The sequence below is a fragment of the Moschus berezovskii genome, chromosome 8 (genome assembly GCF_049115385.1).
Source record: "Moschus berezovskii isolate FMDL1 chromosome 8, NW_MosBer_1.0, whole genome shotgun sequence".
NCBI lineage: Eukaryota > Metazoa > Chordata > Mammalia > Artiodactyla > Moschidae > Moschus > Moschus berezovskii.
Genome location: NC_142467.1, coordinates 65,184,772 through 65,206,140, shown reverse-complemented (window position 1 = coordinate 65,206,140; position 21,369 = coordinate 65,184,772). Strand labels below are relative to the sequence as shown.

Here is a 21,369-nt window from a genome sequence, read left to right as displayed (position 1 = left end):
GCATCTTTTTTTGTGCAAGTTTATCTAATTTTTTTAGGTTGCATTCCCTAAAAGCAGAATATGAATCAGAGATTCTTGAGCAAGTGATTTGGTGTATGAGTGTTCTTAGGTCAAACCTATCTAGTAGTGAGGAAAACAGGGTAGGACAGGTCCAGATGAAGTCCAGCCTCAAGCTGACCCCACAGGATGCTCTGGAATATGAACAGTACTTTAAAACTGTCCAACTTGTACCTTCATTGATTGGTCCTTGGCTGCAGACTAGCTGACTGGAGGACATAGCTACCTAGGCTGTCCTGTGCTCCCATCAGCTGAGCGCAGTTCTCTGAAGGAGGCAGCCAACACTCACAGCAGCTGATGAGATTGCTATTCAGGTTTGTCATTGTTCAGTCGCTCAGCTGTGTCTAACTTTGTGACCTCATGGACTGCAGCACGCCAGGATTCCCTGTCCTTCACTGTCTCCCAGAGTTTGCTCAAACTCATGTCCATTGAATTGGTGATGCTATCTAACCATCTCATCCTCTGACCCCCTCTGTCCCCCCTTCTCCTTTGCCTTCAGTCTTTTCCAGCATCTGGTTCTTTTCCAGTGAGTTGGCTCTTTGCATCAGGTGGCCAAAGTATTGGAGCTTTACGTCTATGGTCAGAGGATAGGGATTTACTCTGTGAAGACTATACTGGTCTCCATCGAACTCCAGCTCATGCTCTCGATGGCAGCCCCATTAGAGTAGGGATCTCAAGACCCCTAGCCTTATCCACTGAAGATGAACAGGAGACCTTTTTAAGGGAAGGATATAATATGCCAAAATATGTCATGAGGGAAAGCCACTCAGTCGTGTCCGACTCTTTGCGACCCAATGGACTGTACAGTTCATGGAATTCTCCAGGCCAGAATACTGGAGTGGGTAGCCTTTCCTTCTCTAGGGGATCTTCCCGATCCAGGAATCAAACTGGAGTCTCTTGCATTGCAGACAAATTCTTCATCAACCGAGCTATCAGGGAAGCTAAAATATGTCTTATCTATGTCAAAATAGATCATAAAGCTAAATGTAAAGGCTAAAGTTGTAACTTCTCCAGAAGAAACCTGGGAGTAGGCAACCTTTATACAACCTTGGAGTAGGCAAATATACCCTAGAGGGAAAACAAAAATCATGAATGTTAAAAGAAAAAGATAAACTGGACTTCATAAAAATTAAAACCTTTTGCTCTTGAAAAGACATTGTTAAGAAAATGAAAATTTAAGTCACAGAATAGAAAAAAGAGTTGGAATGCATACCTCTGACAAAGGAGCTGCATTCAGAATACAAAATGAACATTCATAAGTCGATAATAAGATAAACAACGCAACTTGAAAACTGACAAAAAAATAAGTAGTGGTGATCAACTCTGATTTTATTTTTTTTAATTATTTATTTATGGGTGTGCTGGGTCTTCTTTGCTGAGCATGGGCTCTCTCTGGCTGCAGCAAGCAGGGGCTGCTCGTCGTGGCAGTGCACGCACAGCCTTCTCACTTTGACGGCTTCTCAGGCTGTGGAGCGCAGGCTCTAGGATGCACGGGGCTGCCCATCTCAGTAGTCGCGGCACATGGGCTCAGTAGCTGTGGCACACAGGCTTAGCTGTTCCGTGGCACGTGGGGTCTTCCCGGACCAGGGATTGAACCCGTGTACCTGGCATTGGCAGGCAGATTCTTATCCACTGTGCCACCAGGGATGTCTTCAACTCTGATTTTAAAACTTTGTTTTAGAGATACATTTCACTGTTACTTTGGCTTTATTCTTTTCTGCTACTTCCCTCACAGTGGTGTTTAGGAATAACTGATATCCATTTACGATATATATTAACCTGATTGTACATTGAATGCATGTTGAAATAAAAATAGCAGTTTAACAATGAGCAAAGGATTTGAATAAATAAAAGAAGATATACAGTCTATGGAGGGCCAATAAAATCATGAAAAGATGCTCAACAAAACACAAATTAAAACCATCATATGATGTCACTACACATCCATTAGAATTGCTAAAATCAAAAAGAATAAGAATACCAAGTCTGGGTAAGTATTTGAAACAACTGTAACGATCATATACTGCTGACAAGAGCTCGAAATTGGTGCAACTACTTTGGAAAACAATGTGGCAATTCTTATAAAGTTAAATATACCCTTATTATGTAACTCAGAATTCTGCCCTTAGGTGTTTTCCCAAGAGAACTGAAAACATATGTCCACTCAAAAACTTGTGTATGAATGTTTGTAGCAGCTTTATTCACCGTAGCTCCAAACCAGAAACAGTCCACATATCCATCAGCAGGTGAATGTAAACAAATTGTGATGCACATGTACAATGAAATATCACTTAGCAAATAAGCATTTGGATCACTGATATGCATAACAGTATTACTAGAATCTTTGAAACAAAGAGTCCGTAATGTATGATTCCATTTATATGGAATTCTAGAACTGGTAAAATTAATCTAAAATGGCAGAAAGTGAATCAGTGATTGTCTGGAGCCAGAGAAGGAAAAGAATTGAATGGAAGGGGACACAAGGGAATTTTATGGGGTAATTGTTGTTTAGCCCCTAAGTTGCATCTGACTCTTTTGCAACCCAATGAACTGTATAGCCACCATGAGATTTCCCAGGCAAGAACACTGGAGTGGGTTGCCATTTCCTTCTCCAGGGGATCTTCCCGACCCAGAAATGCTCTATATTTTGATTGAGATGGAGGGTAAACAAGAGTATTCATTTGTTAGTACTCAGCAGATTGTACACATGTACATTTTATTGCCTGTAAATTAGACCTCATATAACCTAGACAGTATATTAAAAAGCAGAGACATTACTTTGCCAACCAAGGTCCGTCTAGTCAAGGCTATGATTTTTTCCGTGGTCATGTATGGATGTGAGAGTTGGACTGTGAAGAAGGCTGATCGCCAAAGAATGGATGCTTTTGAACTGTGGTGTTGGAGAAGACTCTTGAGAGTCCCTTGGACTGCAAGGAGATCCAACCAGTCCATCCTAAAAGAGATCAATCCTGGGTGTTCATTGGAAGGACTGATGCTAAAACTGAAACTGCAATACTTTGGCCACCTCATGCGAAGAGCTGACTCACTGGAAAAGACTCTGATGCTGGTAAGGATTGGGGGCGGGAGGAGAAGGGGACGACAGAGAATGAGATGGCTTGATGGCATCACCGACTCAATGGACATGAGTTTGAGTGAACTCCGGGAGTTGGTGATTCACAGGGAGGCCTGGTGTGCTGTGATTCATGGGGTCGCAAAGAGTCGGACACGACTGAGTGACTGAACTGAACTGAAAGTTATTTTGATGAAGAGAGAAATACCATCATCCTTCGAGTGATGGAATTAAAGGTAATTTTTCTTTTATCCTTATTCTCTGTTTCTAAATTCTCTACCATCATCTCCTCACTTTACTTTTCAAAAAGTACATTGAAAAAGCTTGTCTCCATCTCTGAAGCCCCATTCAGCTCAGATCCTGTCTCAGATTCTGAAGAGAAGCCAGACCTGATGCCTCAGAATTAACTGTCCCCTCTTCTAGATCCCCATTGCCCTACTTGGTGCCACTGCTAAGCCATTGGCACTCTGCCTTGGGCAAGTGTTACTACTTGTGTAGTTGGCTCCTTGTCCTGTGGGCACCCAGTAGTAGGAGGGTTGAATTAGGACAGAGTCCCAAACACGGTGGGCAGTTGTTCAATGTTCACCAAGTTAAATTGGGATTTTCCAGGCCGGGAGGAAGTTTCTTATCGAGTTCAAGGGCTGCTGTCATCTATAGTGAAGTGAAGTAGGGAAACTGAAACAAAGCCCAGAGCTTCAAATCAGTGTTCTGCCAGTTACTAGCCAGGTAACCTCCTTGGGCAAATCCCTTAACTCTCTGAACCTCTGTGTCCTTTCCACACAGTGGGAGTAATGCTCTCTCTGTTGTGAGGCCAAGTGGCACACAGTCAACGAGCAGTTAGCTCTGACTGCTATTGTAATTGGGACTTCCCTGATGGCTCAGTGGTAAAGAATCTACCTGCAATGCAGGAGACTCAGGAGATGTGGGTTCGATCCCTAGGTCAGGAAGATCCACCAGAGGAGGAAATGGCAACTCATTTCAGTATTCTTGCCTGAAAAATTCCATGGACAGAGGAGTCTGGCAAGCTACAGTCCATGGGGTTGCAAAAGAGTTGGGCGCGATTGACCACACATGCTACTGTAAATTATCATCATTCTAACAAATAATAATAATACCAAGAAAGGAGTCTGCCCATATGGGAAGATACTTACCAAGAAATAGACCGGTAAATAAATGGAGCAAAAATTTTCTTCTTAGAGCAAGACTATCCGACTCGATGGACATGAGTTTGAGTGAACTCCAGGAGTTGGTGATGGACAGGGAGGCCTGGCGTGCTGTGATTCATGGGGTCGCAAAGAGTCGGACACGACTGAGCTACTGAACTGAACTGAACTGATGGACTCTGATTAGTGATTGCGCAACATTTTTAAAAAGCCCATCTAAAATTAATTTTTTCCCACATTAATGGCTTCTAAGAAAGTCAAAACCATTTCCCACAGAAGCAGACATCCCAAAAGGAGTTAGGATTTTGCTGCCTCTGTTCCTCATTCAGATATCAGGTGGCAGCCGGGGCTCAGCCTGGAGGAGGCTGGCTTTCTCAGGAGTGTTTGCTGGAGCCGGGCTGACACAGATCTGATAGAGGTTGTCAGACCTCCGAAAAACAATCGACTTTCTAAGCTGAGCCCCTTCTCTGAGCCATGCGGTGCTGCGTTACATTTGTAAATGCCAGCGCGCTGCTAAGCACGTCCCAGTGAATAGAAGTGTTTTGATGTTTTGTTTTTGGTCGGAGATTGAAGTCCAGTGTCTTGGGACCCAGTGACTTCGGCTGACCTTCCCGCTACATGGACAGGGCTAAATTTCAACCCCTGGAGGCTTCTGCACACAAAACCTCATGCCTCGCAAGGGCAGGTGCAAGGAAACCCGGCGGAAATCTGAAATCTTCACTGCTTCAGAGACCTGAGCTTGCTTCTGTCAGAGGAATTAAGTTTCACAAGCCCTTTTTTTTTTTTTTTAATGTAGAAAGCGTATCATTAGGCGAATCTGGACAGGGTGACTTATTAAAACTGCTGCCTGTAGCAGAGAGAAAGCTGTAAGTGCCTAAGGACATTTAAGGACTGATGGGGCTCACTTTTATTTCCAATGACTTCTTTTTTTAAAAAATATTGTATTGGAGCATAGTTGATCTACAGTGTTGTGTTGGTTTCAGGTATACAGCGAAGTGAATCAGTCATATGTATATATGTATCCACTCTTTTTTTAGAATCTTTTCCCATATAGCCCATTATAGAGCATTGAGTAGAGTTCCCTGTGCTATACAGGGGGGTTTATTAGTTATCTATTTTACATGTAGCAGTGTGTATGTATATGTCAAGCCCAATCTCCCCATTTACCCCTCCCCCACCTTATCTCCTAATAACCACAAGTTTGTTTTCTACATCTGTGACTCTATTTCTGTTTTGTAAATAAATTCATTTGTACCTTTTTTTTTTTTTAATTCCACATATAAGCAATATCATGTGATATTTGTCTTTCTGTGTCTGAACTTACTTCACTCAGGATGACAATCTCTAGGTCCAGCTTGGCCAGAGTAACGGGCTTCTAAATGAAGTCAGCTCTGATATGTCAGGTCTTGCTGACTCTGGAAAATGTGTTTTCCTTACAACCTGTATTCCAGTTTTGAAACCAGGAAAGGTCTTTTGTTTAAAATTTTAATTTTAATTTTTATGTAACCTCTCCCACTTCTGAACTACCATTGATATCTCTCTAACTCCTCCAGTCTGACTAGTTTTTGCATCATTTTGATCAATTATAGAGAAAATTTGCAGTCTCTTTCTACCTAACATTTTATTCAAGTTTTATGTGCTTATATTCATAATAGATAATTCTTTTCCATGATGCCATTCCGTTCTACCTTACTGAGTTATTTCCCTGGGTTTGAGTATTTGAAGGTTTGTTGTGGTGGTGACTGTTTTAAATGGATTGTTATCATCTTTAGTCATTGAATTTTTCTTTTCTTTTTATAAATACTTCCTTTAACTACATTAGAAAAGGTCTGGGAGGTACTTTGATATTTGCAAGGGCCCGCAATCTTCCACCCCCACGCCATCCCCTTTATTTAAAAGCCCCAGGCTCGACACACACCTGCACGGTCTTCCTCAGCCCCCCTCCAGTGTCTGGCAGCTCCCCTCATGTGCTGGTGGCCTTGTGTAGCCCATAATCGGGGGGTGACTCATACTTTGGTTCTTTGAGCCTCTTGGGGCAAGGGTTTCCTGTAGGAGCCTATGTCAACTGAACTCAGCTGGTGTCACAGAAGCTCTGGTCTTTTTTAAGAAGAAAAAAAGAATCCCATATGTTTACTTTGTTAAATAGCCGTTCTCTGGAGATTCATGCTACCTAAGTTTTTTGTGTGTTTGTTTTTCTAGCAGGTGGTCACCTTACAGACAATGAGCTGTAGAGTAAAAGTCCTTCATGATGTGGGATCTGGCACCTACAGTGTGGTGGCTCTTGTTACTTGGGGCTTACAGGTTCTGATTAAAAGCACTCAATTCCTCCCACTGTCATTTTGAGAGGAAATATCCTTGGAGCACCATAAAGTCCCACACACTGTCTCGCTGTCTCTTTCTGCCATCACCTCCTGCTTTGCTGGGCTCCATTCATACTGACTTCTTCCTTCTCCTTTGAACACACCAATCATATTCCCTCTGATTGAGCTGCTCATCCTCCTGATGCATGCAAAGCTGACTCATCAGTCAGGGGTCAGCTTAGAGGGCCCCTCTTCTGAGAGGTCTCCCCTGACCACCACTTTTAAAGGGGTTTTACTGACTCTTTAGTGCATGGTGGTGGTTTAGTTGCTAAGATTTGTCTGACTCTTATGACCCCATGGACTGTAGCCTGCCAGGTTCCTCTGTCTGTGGGATTCTCCAGGCAAGAATCCTAGAGTGAGTTGCCATTTCCTTCTCCAAGAGATCGTCCCAATCCAGGAATTGAACCCAGGTCTCCGGCATTACAAGCAGATTCTTTACCAACTGAGCTATGAGAGAAGCTCCTTAAATCAGGGCAGAGGTTTTTGTTTTTTTTTAAATCACTATCTGATATTGTATGTGTTGACTGTTTCTCTCACTAGTGGCTAAACCCCATGAAAGCAGGGGTCCTGTCTGTCTGATTCTCCCAAATTCTAGAGCAGAGTCAGGCACACAGTAAGCATTCAATTAATATTTGTTGAATAGTGGAATAGATCATTTGCTCAACAAACACTTACAAAATGCTCCCAGGGAGACACTGTGGAATTCAAAAAATTGGAGCCAGACACACAGTCAGTTCCCAATAAAAGTTAGTGCTGATGTGGCTATTTTGCAGATCAGTGGTCACTCAGGGAAACCAGACCCGCTATCTTGGTATTATCTCTCTGGGAGTGGCAGGCATGGCTCTCTGACACTATTAAAATGTTTAAGACACAGTGCCGTGTCTTACACCAGGAGTGCTTATTACATGCCTTCATTCGTTTGGCCAGCACAGTCAACAACTCTGATCTGAGATTCTGTCTTGCTTACAAGCTAAGCGGTTAGCCTGCCACAGTTTCATGCTGGTGGAAGATAGGGGACTCGTGGTCAGAGGCAAAGGATAGTCTATTACTCACAGCAATAGCAGTAACCAGAGTATTAGCACCATTAGGATGGTTCCCAAGTCCTGATTTTTCTAGGGTGACAGGAAGAGGGCCATATAACACTTGGTGCATTACAGAAGAGGAAATCTGAGCTTAGGGAACATGATTCTTTTATATACTGGACAGTCTGTATCTGCCCTTTCATCTGGATAGAGACACGATCTCTCTCTTCCAAGTCCGTTCAGTATACAAATAGCTTTGAAAAGAGAGTCTGGAACAGACTAAAGAGCAGTTAGTGCCTCTGTTTACCATGTGTAGAAATGCTTGAGACTCCACGGAGAATTGTCTCACAAGAAGTCTACTACGCCCTCAAATTTGTTGAATGAATGAATATTAGGTGTTGCTTGTGGCACTATGCAGTTGATTAAGACATGTTTTCTGTCATTAAGGGCTCATGCTTTCCTGCTGGAGAAATAAATGGTAGGGCAGTGCACTGGTGAAGGGTGTATGCGCTGGGCTTAGGTGCATGAATTTAAGTTCTGCCCCTTCACTTACTGGTTTTGAAGCCCTGACTTCAGACTCCTCATCTTTAAATGGGAGATAATAAGGTTATTATGATTAGATAAGATGATGTGATGATAAAGATCTTGGCTAAGTGCCGAACCAATGGTAAGCATCCAAGTAAGTGTTGGTTACTAGGTTGAACCACATGAAATCACCATTTCTGTAGTAAAAAATAACCGGCAATTGTATATGGTTCAGCCTAATCATATATATATTCATCATTATTCATCTTTGGCTTGATTACAAATCATCACATAGAAATGCCTCTGACTGTGGGGGTCTGTGCTCTGGGTCAGGTGAGGCAAGCCTGGAACCCAAAAGTATCTGGGAGAAAGAAATGGGCCTGGACCCAGATGTGGCTCCAAGCCCCACGTTCTCCTCTCATTAACCTCGTGACCTTGGGTGAACCACTTAACCTCTGAGCCCCTTGCCTCATCTGTGCTACAGATACAATAATCCCTTCTACTTCACTGGACATTGTGAGGCTAATATCAGATGATGGATGTGAAATTGCCTGGTAAACTGGAAAGCACTGTAGTCAGGTCCTCATGCTTCATATGAAGCCATTCTTAAAGGCAGTGAGATTTGTCTGGGCTTCACCCAGACAGCCACTAGGTAGAATTTAATATCCTTCCTAAGTCCTCTAATCACAGTTTTACATTTGAAGTATAGCATTGGCCTCCAAAATTATACAGCTTCATTAGAATCAAGTTACGCTAGTTAGGTTTATATCTAAGACCTACAGACTCGAAGAAAGGTAGGGACCATCTGGTGACCAAAGAAAGATCATCTCATCACAAAGGGTGATTGGTTTGCAGCTAAATCAGTCAATAGCTAACATTTATCAAGTCCTTTTAATGAGTGAGACGTGTGTTTTCGCTCTTTCCATGAAGAGTGAAGCCTTCATTGAAGACTTGGAAAATCCTACGACATAGATATGTACTATCATTAATATCCACTTTACAGATAAAGAGACAGGCAAAAAGAGGTTACCAACTAGGACCTGACAGACCTGGATGGGTGGGTTACATTGCCTGAGCACCCTCAACAACAGTCAGAAACACTCATGGTAAGTTGGCCCTGTAAGAGGGAGACCCTGGAGCCATCTTTTTGGGGTAGCCATAGCAGTTCCCAGTGCTGCTGTTGTGCTTGCTGATGGAAATCCCGCCCCTCCCACAAGCGGCTAGGGAAGACCAAGTTCTGCTGGGCACTTACAGGCCATTGGAATGGCTTCACACTCCATCTCTGCTATCAGCCTGCCTGTACTCTGCTGAAGAAGTAGGGACTTAGCTCTTACCTCCTCTCTTTTGTGGGGACTCTCTGCAATGTGAAGAGTGATGTTCACTTGGCTGGCTTTCTCAAGAGCCTGTACTCTCTCTGGAAAGAGCTTGCTTCTAGCTCTGCTGCTGCTGCTGCTAAGTCACTTCAGTCGTGTCCGACTCTGTGTGACCCCATAGACGGAAGCCCACCAGGCTCCCCCATCCCTGGGATTCTCCAGGCAAGAACACTGGAGTGGGTTGCCATTTCCTTCTCCAATGTGTGAAAGTGAAAAGTGAAAGTGAAGTCGTTCAGTCGTGTCCGACCCTTAGCGACCCCACGGACTGCGGCCTACCAGGCTGCTCCATCCATGGGATTTTCTAGGCAAGAGTACTGGAGTGGCTTGCCATTACCTTCTCCGGCTTCTAGCTCTACCTGGGACTAAAACAGTGGCTCAGAGACAACAGGCAGCATGCCTTAGTGGCAATGCCAGTTAGGGTAAGGTTTGACTCCTAGAACAGGGACACAGCGATACCATGTCTTCAAGAACGAGTTCATTTCTCATTCATGTAACACTCCAAGAAGAGCATCCCACGTAGCCAGGTGGCTCTGCTTCACACAGTCGTTCAGAGATACAGAGTCCTCCAAGTTGCCCACTGTTCTCCAGGGCAGTGCTTTTCAAACTTCAAGTAGTGAATAACTCTATATTTTCAATATATTTCAGATAAACATTTTTATATCAAGTAATAAAAATGAATTACTAGAAAAAGGAAGGGGGAAAACCTCCCAAAGACATATAAGATACAAACCTAAACTATTTTATTATTAGATAACGGACTTAAATTGCTATGCAAGTTACTAAATACTTTCCCTTTGAACAATGGGTGATGTAGGAGACTGTTGTTCAATTTCCAATTATTTGGGAATTTGCTGTTTCAGAGAACATATTTAGTTCTTGAATTGGCTTAAATTAATTTGAATTGGCTTAAATTATTGAAATTATTTTATGACCCAGAACATGTCTATCTTGGTTAATAGTCTGTGTGTACTTGACAAGAAAATCTATTCTGCTATTGTTTGAGTGTGGATGGTGTTATTCTGTAAGTATAAATTAGGCCAAGTTGGTTAATAGTGTTGTTCAGATATACTATATCCTTTCTGATTTTCTACTTTTTCTATATTATACCAAGTGATGAGTGTTGAGTCTTTGTAGATTGGTGGATTTGTCTGTTTCTTCTTTCAGTTATATGAGTTTTTGTTTCATGTATTTCGAAGGTTCATTTTTGAGTGCTTACACATATAGGATTGTTATATTTTCTTGGTGAACTGACCCACTATATATCATTATATAGTGTCCCTCCTTATCCCTGGAAACATGTCTTGCTCTGGAGTCTATTTGTTGTTGTTTAGTCGCTTGAAGTTTTGTCCAACTCTTTTGCAATGCCATGGACTATATGTAGCCCACTAGGCTTCTCTGTTCATGGGATATTCTAGGCAAGAATACTGTAGTGGGTTGCCATTTCCTTCTCCATGGGATCTTCCTAAACTAGGGATCAAATTTTCATCTCCTGCATTGGCAGGCATATTGTTCACCACTGAGCCACCTGGGAAGCCGATGTCTATTTAGTTTGATATTAATATAGCCACTGTAGTTTTCTTAAAAGTATTTACATGGCCTGTCTTTTCCCTTTCCATTCTTTTAAGCTATTTATATCTTTATATTTGAAGTGGGTTTCTTGTAGATAACCTACAGTTGGGTGACAGCCTTTGGATTTTAATGTAAGTTGTACTTAATGTAATTATTTATGAGATTGGATTTAAATTCATCATCTTCCTAGTTGCTTTCTATTCATCTTATCTGTTCTTTGTTCCTTTTCCCCCACTTCTTTGAATTAACTGAATGGCTTTTTTTATTAGTCTATTTTGCTTCTACTTTTGGCTTGTTATATGATTTCGTAAATTTTTGCAGTTTTCTCCTAGGGTTTACAAAGTATATTTTTAATATATCTGAATGTATCCTCAAAGAATATTATACCACTTTACCTAAAGTGAAGAGTCTTACAAGATGCAGTTGTCCCTTGAATAATTCGGGGGCTGGGATGCCCAGCCTCCATGCAGTGGAAAACCAGTGAATAACAGTCAGCTCTCCACATCTGGTATCCCAAACCATAGATTCAACCGTCCACAGCTTGTGTAGTATTGCAGTACTTATTTAGTGGGGGAAAAAAAGGGATCTGCTCAGTTCAAACTTGGTTTGTTCAAAAGTCAACTGTATTCCATTGATCCTGCTCATTCTCTGGGTTATTTTTCTTGTTTGTTTGTTCCTTTTTTTTTTTTTTTTTGCCATGTGGCTTGCAGAATCTTAGTTCTCCCAACTAGGGATCAAACTTGTGTCCCCTGAAGTGGAAATGCAGAGTCCTAACCATTAGACCACCAGGGAATTCCCTGGATTATTTTTCTTGCACATTTTACTTATGTTGTAAGTGCCACAGTACAGTATTACTCATTTTATTTTACACAATTATCTTTTAAACTGATTTAATATAAGTAAAAAAAGAGAGTCTTTTACTTTCATTTTAACCATTTCCTTTTTTTTTCATTTCTTTATGTAGATTCAGGTTTTCATTTGATATCATTTCTTGAATGCTCCATTCTGTGGTGGCTTTTCCTACTCCTTTTTTTCTCTTCATGTTTCAGCTTGGATATAGTCAGTTGATCTATCTTCAAGATCATGGTATCTTTAGAAATATCCAGGCTATTGATGAGTGTCCAATATGATGGGTAATTTTCTACCACTTCACTTTGATTTCTTAGAGTTATCATTGCTGAATTTCCCAATTTTTTTTAAAGCATTGTGATAATTAAGTTTATATGTCAACTTGACTGGGCTAAGGGATGCCCAGAAAGCTGGTCAAACGTTATTTCTGGGAGACATCTATGAAGTTGTCTCTGGAAGAGATTAGCATTTGAATCAGTAGACTGAGTAAAGGTCTCCCTGAGGACCCAAATAGAACAAAAGGCTGAGGAAGGCTGGATTTCCTCTCTGCTTAAGTTGAGACAGCCATCTTCTAGGACATCAGTGCTCCTGGCTGGGGCCTTTCGACTCATGCTGGGACTTAGATCATTGACTGCCTGGTAGTCTTAGGCTTTCAGCTTTGGTTGGAATTACACCACTAGCTTTCTAGGCAATAGTACTGGAGTGGCTTGCCATTGCCTTCCCTATGGATGGAGGAGCCTGGTAGGCTGCAGTCCGTGGGGTCGCTAAGGGTCGGACATGACTGAGTGACTTCACTTTCACTTTTCACTTTCACACATTGGAGAAGGAAATGGCAACCCACTCCAGTGTTCTTGCCTGGAGAATCCCAGGGACTGGGGAGCCTGGTGGGCTTCCGTCTATGGGGTCACACAGAGTCGGACACGACTGAAGTGACTTAGCAGCGGCAGCAGCAGCAACACCACTAGCTTTCCTGGTTCTTCAACTTGCAGCACATCGTGGGACTTCTCAGCCTCCATAACACTGTGAGCTGCTTTCTGTAATAAATCTCCTCTTATATGTATACTTATATTTCCCACTGGTTTTGTTTCTCTGGAAAACCCTGACTAACATAAGCATATTATCTACAATTTCCACTAAATTCTTTACTGTATTAATCATAGCTATTTAAAACTTCCTATCTGAAAATTCAACAGAATTTGAATTAGCCCAGGGTACCTCTGGGCAGATGATACTACCCTTATGGCAGAAAGTGAAGAGGAACTCAAAAGCCTCTTGAGGAAAGTGAAAGAGGAGAGTGAAAAGGTTGGCTTGAAGCTCAACATTCAGAAAACAAAGATCATGGCATCTGGTCCCATCACTTCATGGGAAATAGATGGAAAAACAGTGGAAACAGTGTCAGACTTTATTTTTTTGGGCTCCAAAATCACTTCGGATGCTGATTGCAGCCATGAAATTAAAAGACGCTTGCTCCTTGGAAGGAAATTTATGACCAACCTTGATAGTATATTAAAAAGCAGAGACATTACTTTGCCAACCAAGGTCCGTCTAGTCAAGGCAATGGTTTTTCCTGTGGTCATGTATGGATGTGAGAGTTGGACTGTGAAGAAAGCTGATCGCCGAAGAATTGATGCTTTTGAACTGTGGTGTTGGAGAAGACTCTTGAGAATCCCTTATACTGCAAGGAGATCCAACCAGTCCATTCTAAAGGAGATCAATCCTGGATGTTCATTGGAGGGACTGATGCTAAAGCTGAAACTGCAATACTTTGGCCACCTCATGCGACGAGTTGACTCACTTGAAAAGACTCTGATGCTGGGAAAGGTTGGGGGTGGGAGGAGAAGGGGACGACGGAGAATGAGATGGCTGGATGGCATCATCGACTCTGTGGACATGAGTTTGAGTGTACTCCGGGAGTTGGTGATGGACAGGGAGGCCTGGTGTGCTGTGATTCATGGGGTCGCGGAGAGTCGGACACAACTGAGCGACTGAACTGAACTGAACTGAACTGAACCTCTGGGCTAGTTTGTGTTAGAAACCAAAGCACTATAATTGAAATCCCAACATCCAATTTTGGCATCCTGCCTTCAGAGTTGTCCCCATCCTGGCCACCAGTCCAGAGGGCAAGCAGGTGAGCGCAGTACGGGAGCTGAGTGTCTGTCCTAAGCCATCCGGGGAAGTGACAGCTCCTACAGTTCAGTGTACCTGGGCTTATTCTTGGACAATGGCTGATGCAGGATATTGGTGGAAGTTGACTGGAGTACCTTCCAGAAGGCTCCAGCCTCCACTGTTAGGCTCTTTGAAGGACAACTTGGGAACCTTGATTCCCTGCATGACCTAGATTGGAGCAACCCCAGAAGTGTTTTCTAAGGAAGTCTAGGTCTTGATGAGTTGGATGGGGCCTTTCTGGCCAAATGTGAATGGTGATTTTTCAGAAAAGGATGCCACAAGTCTCTTGGCCCTATTGATCTTACAAATTGAAATAGTGACACCCCAAGTCCTTGCCAGAAAACTCACCCCAAACCCTGAGATAGGCTTCCTCTATCTCAGTCAGGAAAAGGACTATTCCCCTGACTTAACTCTTGCCTCTAGGCAGGGCTGCTAGATCAGGTCATAAGGACTGTGCCCCATGCACAGCCCCTTTGGGAGGTGGGGGGTAGAGAGGGGAAACACCACTCACCTTGCTGTGTGCGCTTTGCACCAGGAGGATTGGAGGAATGAACCCTTTTCCTCGTGCAACCAACAGCCCCATTGGCAGCTGAGCCTTGCCTGTGACAATGATTAAGCTTACACTTGGATCAGGCTAGGCCCCAGAAAGCAAAGCTTTCAGGTGGTCCATGATGCTTTTTCTTAGTTGTATTCCATTTTCATTCGAAGAAGAACAATGTAAGAAGCAGTAGAAATGCTGGAACCAGATTGTCTGAGTTCAAATTCCACCTTCATGACTTACTTTCGGTGTGCTCTTAGAATAGTTATTTGATTTCTCTGTGCCTCAGAGATAATGCTCTGCAAAACAGAGATAATTATATTATCAACCTCGTGGGTTATGAGAATTAAATCATTAATATGTGTAGTGTGTTTGCAGAGGCTTTCCTGGTGGCTCCAATGGTAAAGAATCTGCCAGCAATGCAGGAGACTCAGGTTTGATCCCTGGGTCAGCAAGATCCCTTGGAGAAGGGAATGGTCAACCACTCAAGTATTCTTGCCTGGAGAATGTGTGTAGAATACAGAATAAGTGCTGTGTAAGTGTTAGCTGGTATGATGGTGTGAATGATGATGATGTCATTGAGAATATTGCCCTGGACATCATGGGCCCCGTCCCCCTACTCATGACTCCCACCCATTATAAGCCTTCTCCAAGGCATTTCTCTTAGGCCTCTGAAGCTGGAGAAGGTTACGGTTATCTTGGACAACAACTTGTCCTTACCTTATGAACACTGAAATTCCTCTTTCCATCTTTGATTTGGTGCTAAAATGGCATTTTCAGGCAAACTTAACCATTTGTAGAGGACCTTTGGGGATGGTGTTCATCATTTCTGACCCAAATCCTTGAAGTCACCTTTAATTTCTCTCTTTCATACCTGAAAACAAATCCTGTTGTTTTCTTCTTAAAAGTTGTCCTGGTTCTGGACCACCCTTAACCCCTTCCACCACCATGAATCTTTCTTCAGGACTCATATGCAGGTGCTTAGTTGGGTCTCTGCTTCCATATTGGCCCCTAAACTCTGCTATCCCTATAACAAGTGTGGCCTTATGAGTTATAAGCAAATTCACAACACTCCTCTTCTTTCAACCCTTCAATTAACTTGAGAGAAAAAAAATCATGGTTGCACTGCCCCTGCCTGTCTCCAGGTTTCCTAAGTGGCTCAGTGGTAAAGAACCTGCCTGACAATTCAGGAGATGCGGGTGATGCAGGTTTGTTCCCTGGGTCGGGAAGATCTCCTGGAGGAGGAAATGGCAACCCACTCCAGTATTCTTGTCTGAAATCCCATGGACAGACGAGCCTGGTGAGCCACAAATCCATGGGGTCGTCGCAAAGACTTGGGCATGACTGAGCATGCACGCATACACCTGTCTTGCCCCCTCATGCCTTCTGCTCCATGTCAGCCTCCTCATTCCTCTACGACACGGTAGATAGCCAGAGTTTTCCCCTCTTGGCACCTTCTCCTTGGGATGCTTTCCTCCAGATACTATCAAGGCTTGTTCCTTCCCTCTGCATCTGAGCCTCTGCTCAAATGTCATCTCATCAAAAGCCTTTACATGGCTGTCTTTTCTAAAAGCACACCCTCCCTTCCACTGTAGCAATCCATATTCCTCTAATTTTACATTATTTTTCTTCTCAACATTTACCGCCATCTGTCGTAAGTTGATTTTGTCTTTCCTCCATTAGTGTGTAAGTTTCTTTCTGGTGAGGGCTCTATCCTGGTTAGCCCAGTGCCTCGAATGGTGCTCAACACACAGCAGGTTTGATAGAATCATTGAAGAAATGACAGGCTAAGTGAATAGTTCATTTTACCATGTCATCCCCATTGTCCCTGACGTGGTTTCTCCAAGACTTGGAAGAAAAGTGTAAAAATACACATTACACCAGGACAGAAGCAAAGAGACAAACCCAGGTGGAATAAATATGCTTTTCTAAGTGCTAGGTGATTCCTCAGTGGAAGATTGTGTTGAGGAAGTGAATCGTGGCTGTCAGTGAGACGTTCTTTGCTCTATAATGATTACAATACTCTGGTAACGTCAGCTGCCTTCACAGTGCCAGTGGATGAACGACAGAATTTGCTGAAGGACAAAAAGAGGCCCCTGGGCTGGGGATAAGCATTTTAAAATCACCTCCCTTCTTTTCTCCTACTCGGGAGCTACAAAGCCATACTTACAGGGTTGCTTCCATGGGAGAAAGAACAGTATCAACTGGCAGGGGTGGAGGCTCCCTCCATCAATCGATGTTGTTTAAGATGTTTTCTTTAGATGGAAGTTGCTCTGGGCCCTGTGCCTTGAGTTGTGTACCTATTTTGGCAACAACACTGGGAATACAGTTTGACCTTCTTGGGGGTAGTGGCGTTTTGCATTTTCAGTGCTGGCTGTAGGCAGTTGTAGGAGACAAAGCTCCTACTGCAGCCATTGGCTCCAGGATGCCTGGGATATGTGGGATGTTTGTCTGCTGGTGGTTTTCCCAAGACTTTGGGACAGTGATAATACACATCACCCAGAATGCAGAGTCTTCCTCTAGCCCAGACACATGCACCAACACCACGCTGAGCAGAGTCTCTGTAGGGGACCTGCCTTCTTGCAGACCCGGCCTGAGCCCCTCAGAAAGCCGGAGGGAGGCACTTCCACACATCCTATGCACGGGAGAGCAGAAAATCTGATGCAGACCATTTGTGTTTTTTGCTATAGGAAAAAACAAAGCTGGTAGAGTGAATTAATTGAGACAGACAATAGAGCGGGGACCAGGCAGGGTTATTCAGGAGATGCAACTTCTTCCTGGGAGCTTTTAGCAGAAGCCACTCTCTTCCAAGCTCTCACAACTTCCAAAGCTTTTCTTGGAAGACTCTGTTCTGAGGGCAGTCAGAGAGAGGAAGCATCCAACTTTCCAGAACCTTCCAAAAAGAAGCCTTTTTTTCTGAAGTACATAGCTGGACTTAGCAATGACTTCCGGGGACCCAGCATCTGACTCTGTAGGTCTAACTCATCAGGATGTGCGTTAGGAGGGTGACATTCCCACAAGGGGAAAATGCTATTAGTAGTCTTACTTCTGGACTCTGCTTCTATTCACCCCCTAAACAGATAAGATTTCTCTCATGCTATAGAATACTATTTTCCCAAACCCATTTCTACCACCTCTTTGTACATAATTATATTCATGAACGGGGCAATTCAACGAAAAAAGTGGTCTTAATATTAAGTGGGGTAACATATGAGCTGGGGGAACAGGCAGCAACTGCATTTTAGGGACCATATTTGTAATCATCCACATTCTGAGATTTAAAACAAAAGCCGCTATTGGCCAGTGCTGTCAGCTAATTGTTAGACAACGGAGGAACACACCGCAGCCAGAAAAATCCCCACTGAGTTTGGACGGCTGATTTCTCTGGCAGCAAATGAAAGCTTTGGCTGTTGCCCCTGGCTAGCCGAGCAAGCCAGGACCGAGTCCACTGCATGCCCTCCTCTGTGGAGACTGTGGGCACAGTGTGTGTGTGTGCGTGGTGCAGACACTCTCACAATTTTAGGCAGCTGCACACCCATCCAGGGACACCACACCAGCATAATTCATCCCACACCTCCCAGCCAGAGTGATCCCAGCCTCAATGAACAACAATTTGGAGGCATTGTTTACAAATCAATTTCCCCCTCTAAATAGGCTGTTATAAGAGTGGACCCTTCTGCTTGCCCAGCCTGGGCCCACCTGTCACTGGGACTTCCTAGCCAGTGGTCACACTGTATTGATCTTTTTAATCCCCTTTCTTTGAAACACAGAGCCAGCTGATGTGGAGCTCCTCAAAAGAAAGACTCTCCCACCACCCCTACCTCTACAGGTAGCTGCATATCCGGGGCTAATTCTCCACTAAAAAGTCTTAATTGGCTTATGGGGAGCCTGAAAGATCTCCCTTGTGTTTACAAAGTGAAAGGAAATGATGGATCTCAAATGCCCTAGTCTCACTTTATCCATTTTTTTTTGGGGGGTGGGGTGGAAATTAGGTGCATTTTATTTTTAATTGTTTCGAAAAAGGACTGGACTTTCAAAGTTGGGTGGGGATAGTGTTTCACTTTAGTGGTGGAGCAGCCAGGGGAAGGGAAGAAAAGCCCCAGAGACACCAACCACAGGCAAGAAACTTGGTGACTTATTATCTTTTTTATTTAGCTTTTATTTACACGAAACAACTGCAGCACAAAAATGTAAACTTTGATAGCTCATAATAATAGAATAAACTCTTTATGCACAAAAATACATTTTCATATGAATGAAGCATCTTGAATAAATTAAAGTACTCTCCAGCCCATTGCCTGAATAGCTACGCAAGAGTCTCGGGTTCTTCCTAGAGCGAGCCTGCAGTGGTGGGGGTCGGGATCCATAATGCATGAAGCCTACTCCTTGTCTCTCCTTTTTAAGCCTCTTCATTGTATTGTCAGCCGGCTCAAACCGAATTTTCATGCTCGTTTTTCTTCATTAGAGTTCTACAAATTGTAAAATTGACTTTTCACCTCGTCTTCAGGGACTGATGTGTCCCTTTTCTAAATCACACTGAAGTGGTGGCTGGGGTCAGCTCTGAGCCAGCCACAAAGGAGGTTTTGTAGAGTACAGAAAGTGCAAAAGGAAAGGCCGTCTAGGGGCGGGCGGGAGGGGCCCTGGGGCTGAGGGCTGGAGAAACAGACCAAGGGGCAGCCGCTGCGAGGGTGCAGCGACCTAACAAGCAGCTCAGGTATCCCCTACCCATTTAAAGCTCCCGTTTCCTCTGTCTGCCTGGACTGGGCGGCCAAAGGCCGCAGCTGGGTCCCCATCTACTGTCCGTATCCTGGGGGAGGGGGAAGGTAACGGTATTCAAAAGGGGCCCTAGTGGTAAGGGATGAAACGGGGCGTCGTGTGGAGCAAGTCTTTGGGCAGGCCGGGGAAGGAGAAAAGAGGGTCGCCGGGGCCATAGGTGAAGTCTTCGGATGCGACGGGGCTACTGGGGTCAGAGAGTGGCGAGGCGGCAGCGGCGCAGGGGGAGGCGGCGGCACCGGAGGCCCAGGATTCAGCGTCGCTGGTGGGACTCGGGGGCCCGGGGAGGCAGGGTGCGCACTGTGGCGGCAGGAGGCGCTCGCGGGCAGCGCCCCCGGGCAGCCCCTGGTCCGCCAGGCGCAGAGTCTCCGCCAGAGCCCAGATGTAGTTGTAGGCGAAGCGCAGCGTCTCGATCTTGGTGAGCTTGGTGTCGTCGGGGAAGGAGGGCAGCACGCTGCGCAGTGCATCCAGCGCCGCGTTCAAGTTGTGCATGCGGTTTCGCTCGCGGTCATTGGCCTTGACGCGTCGGCTCCTGCGCAGCGAGTGCAGCAGCGCCTCGGAGCGCACCCGTGCGCGGCCCCTGCGCCGCCGCCGCTCCTGCTCATCGTCCGGCGCGCGAGGAGTGTCGGACGCCCCGGGAATCCCGGGTGCACCCCTGCGGACCGTAACGGGCGGCCCCGAGGCGGACGCGGGCTGTTGGAGCCTGGCACAGTCCTCCTCGTCGGTGAGGAAGCCGGACAGGTCGCTAGTGCTGCTGCTGCTGCTAGTGCAGTCGAGGTCCGAGAGGCAGGTCTCTAGAGTGGCTGGCATCGTGGCGTTGTGCAGGACCGATGGACCGTTAAGAGGGCGCTTAGAGGGCAGGAGTCCGGGCTAAGGGCAAGGCCGCCGGGACGCACTTACGTTCGGAATAGCCCGTGTCTACTCTGCTGGCTGCGGGCGCCAAGGGCTGGAAGGGCTCAGGGCGCACCGGAAACTTGGCCTCAACTCCTCGCCTCGCCTGCAGGGGCCACGCTCCTGCCTGTCTCCCGAGTGATCTCGCCGGCGATCAGATCAGCTCGTGTGAGTACCGAGTGTGGCACACGACTGGCCTCAGGACCCCTTAAGTACTCGGCGCAACAATGGGCGTCCCCCCTCCCTAGCCACCTCCGCCCCCGAGGCAGCCCCCTTGAATGGAGCTTGGCGGCAGGTCAGCCCCGTGCGGCGCCCGGGTATTTGCATAATTTATGCTCGCGGGGGGCCACCCCGCCCCTCCCCCCTCCCGGAGCGTGCCCGTAATTACCGCCGGCCAATCGGCTGCGCCGTGCGGCCCCGAAGCTGTCTCCGGGCTAAGCCGGCCTGGGCGTCTCCGGGCAGTGATACGGAGGCGGGGGCGGCGGGCGATTAGCAGCCGAGGCACGCTCCTCCAGGGGCTGGCCGGGCGCCCCTCGCTGGGGTGGGATGGGGAAGTGGGGCGCTGGCCGGAAAGTGTGGGCGGCGCACGAGTTGCAGAAACCTGGAGCCAGCTGGGACCCTGTGTTCGCTCCCTTTCAGGTTGCTGAGTGTCTGACCTCGGGCTAGTGATTTAGCTTCACTTTCCCCATCTGTAAAATGGGGCACGAGCCTACTCTGTGAAGGATGATGTGAGATGATGTTCTTGGAACACTTGGCAGGGCGCTTTTGTAACCGAGCGGCGCCCGAATAACGGTTTCGAAATACAGGCGCCCTAGGAACCCAGGCAAAACCCTATTTAAGAAAACCAGAGAGTGCCTGAGTGTGGCTCAGAGGGCAGAGGGCAGAGATAGGTCCAGGTTGGTGAACAGGGGAATGACTCTATTGACCTTCACCCAGGGCAGTATGGGGCGCGCTCCTTGGGGAGCAATGAGGAAAGTAAAGGAATGGATGGTTTTCCCAAGTTGGGTGGCGTC

At 45.4% G+C, this 21,369-nt stretch overlaps 1 protein-coding gene across 1 annotated transcript; it reads right to left on the bottom strand.

Annotated features, from left to right (window-relative positions):
• Positions 1 to 19,537: 19,537 nt before the first annotated feature.
• Positions 19,538 to 20,275, bottom strand: NEUROG1 (neurogenin 1). The gene has a single exon (XM_055431555.2). It carries the CDS (start codon positions 20,273 to 20,275, stop codon positions 19,538 to 19,540), a length of 738 nt encoding a protein of 245 aa, XP_055287530.1.
• Positions 20,276 to 21,369: the final 1,094 nt, after the last annotated feature.

What these genes read in the sequence shown, in the direction of transcription:
- NEUROG1 (XM_055431555.2), bottom strand. Translation starts at nt 20,275, where the DNA reads ATGCCAGCCACTCTAGAGACCTGCCTCTCGGACCTCGACTGCACTAGC.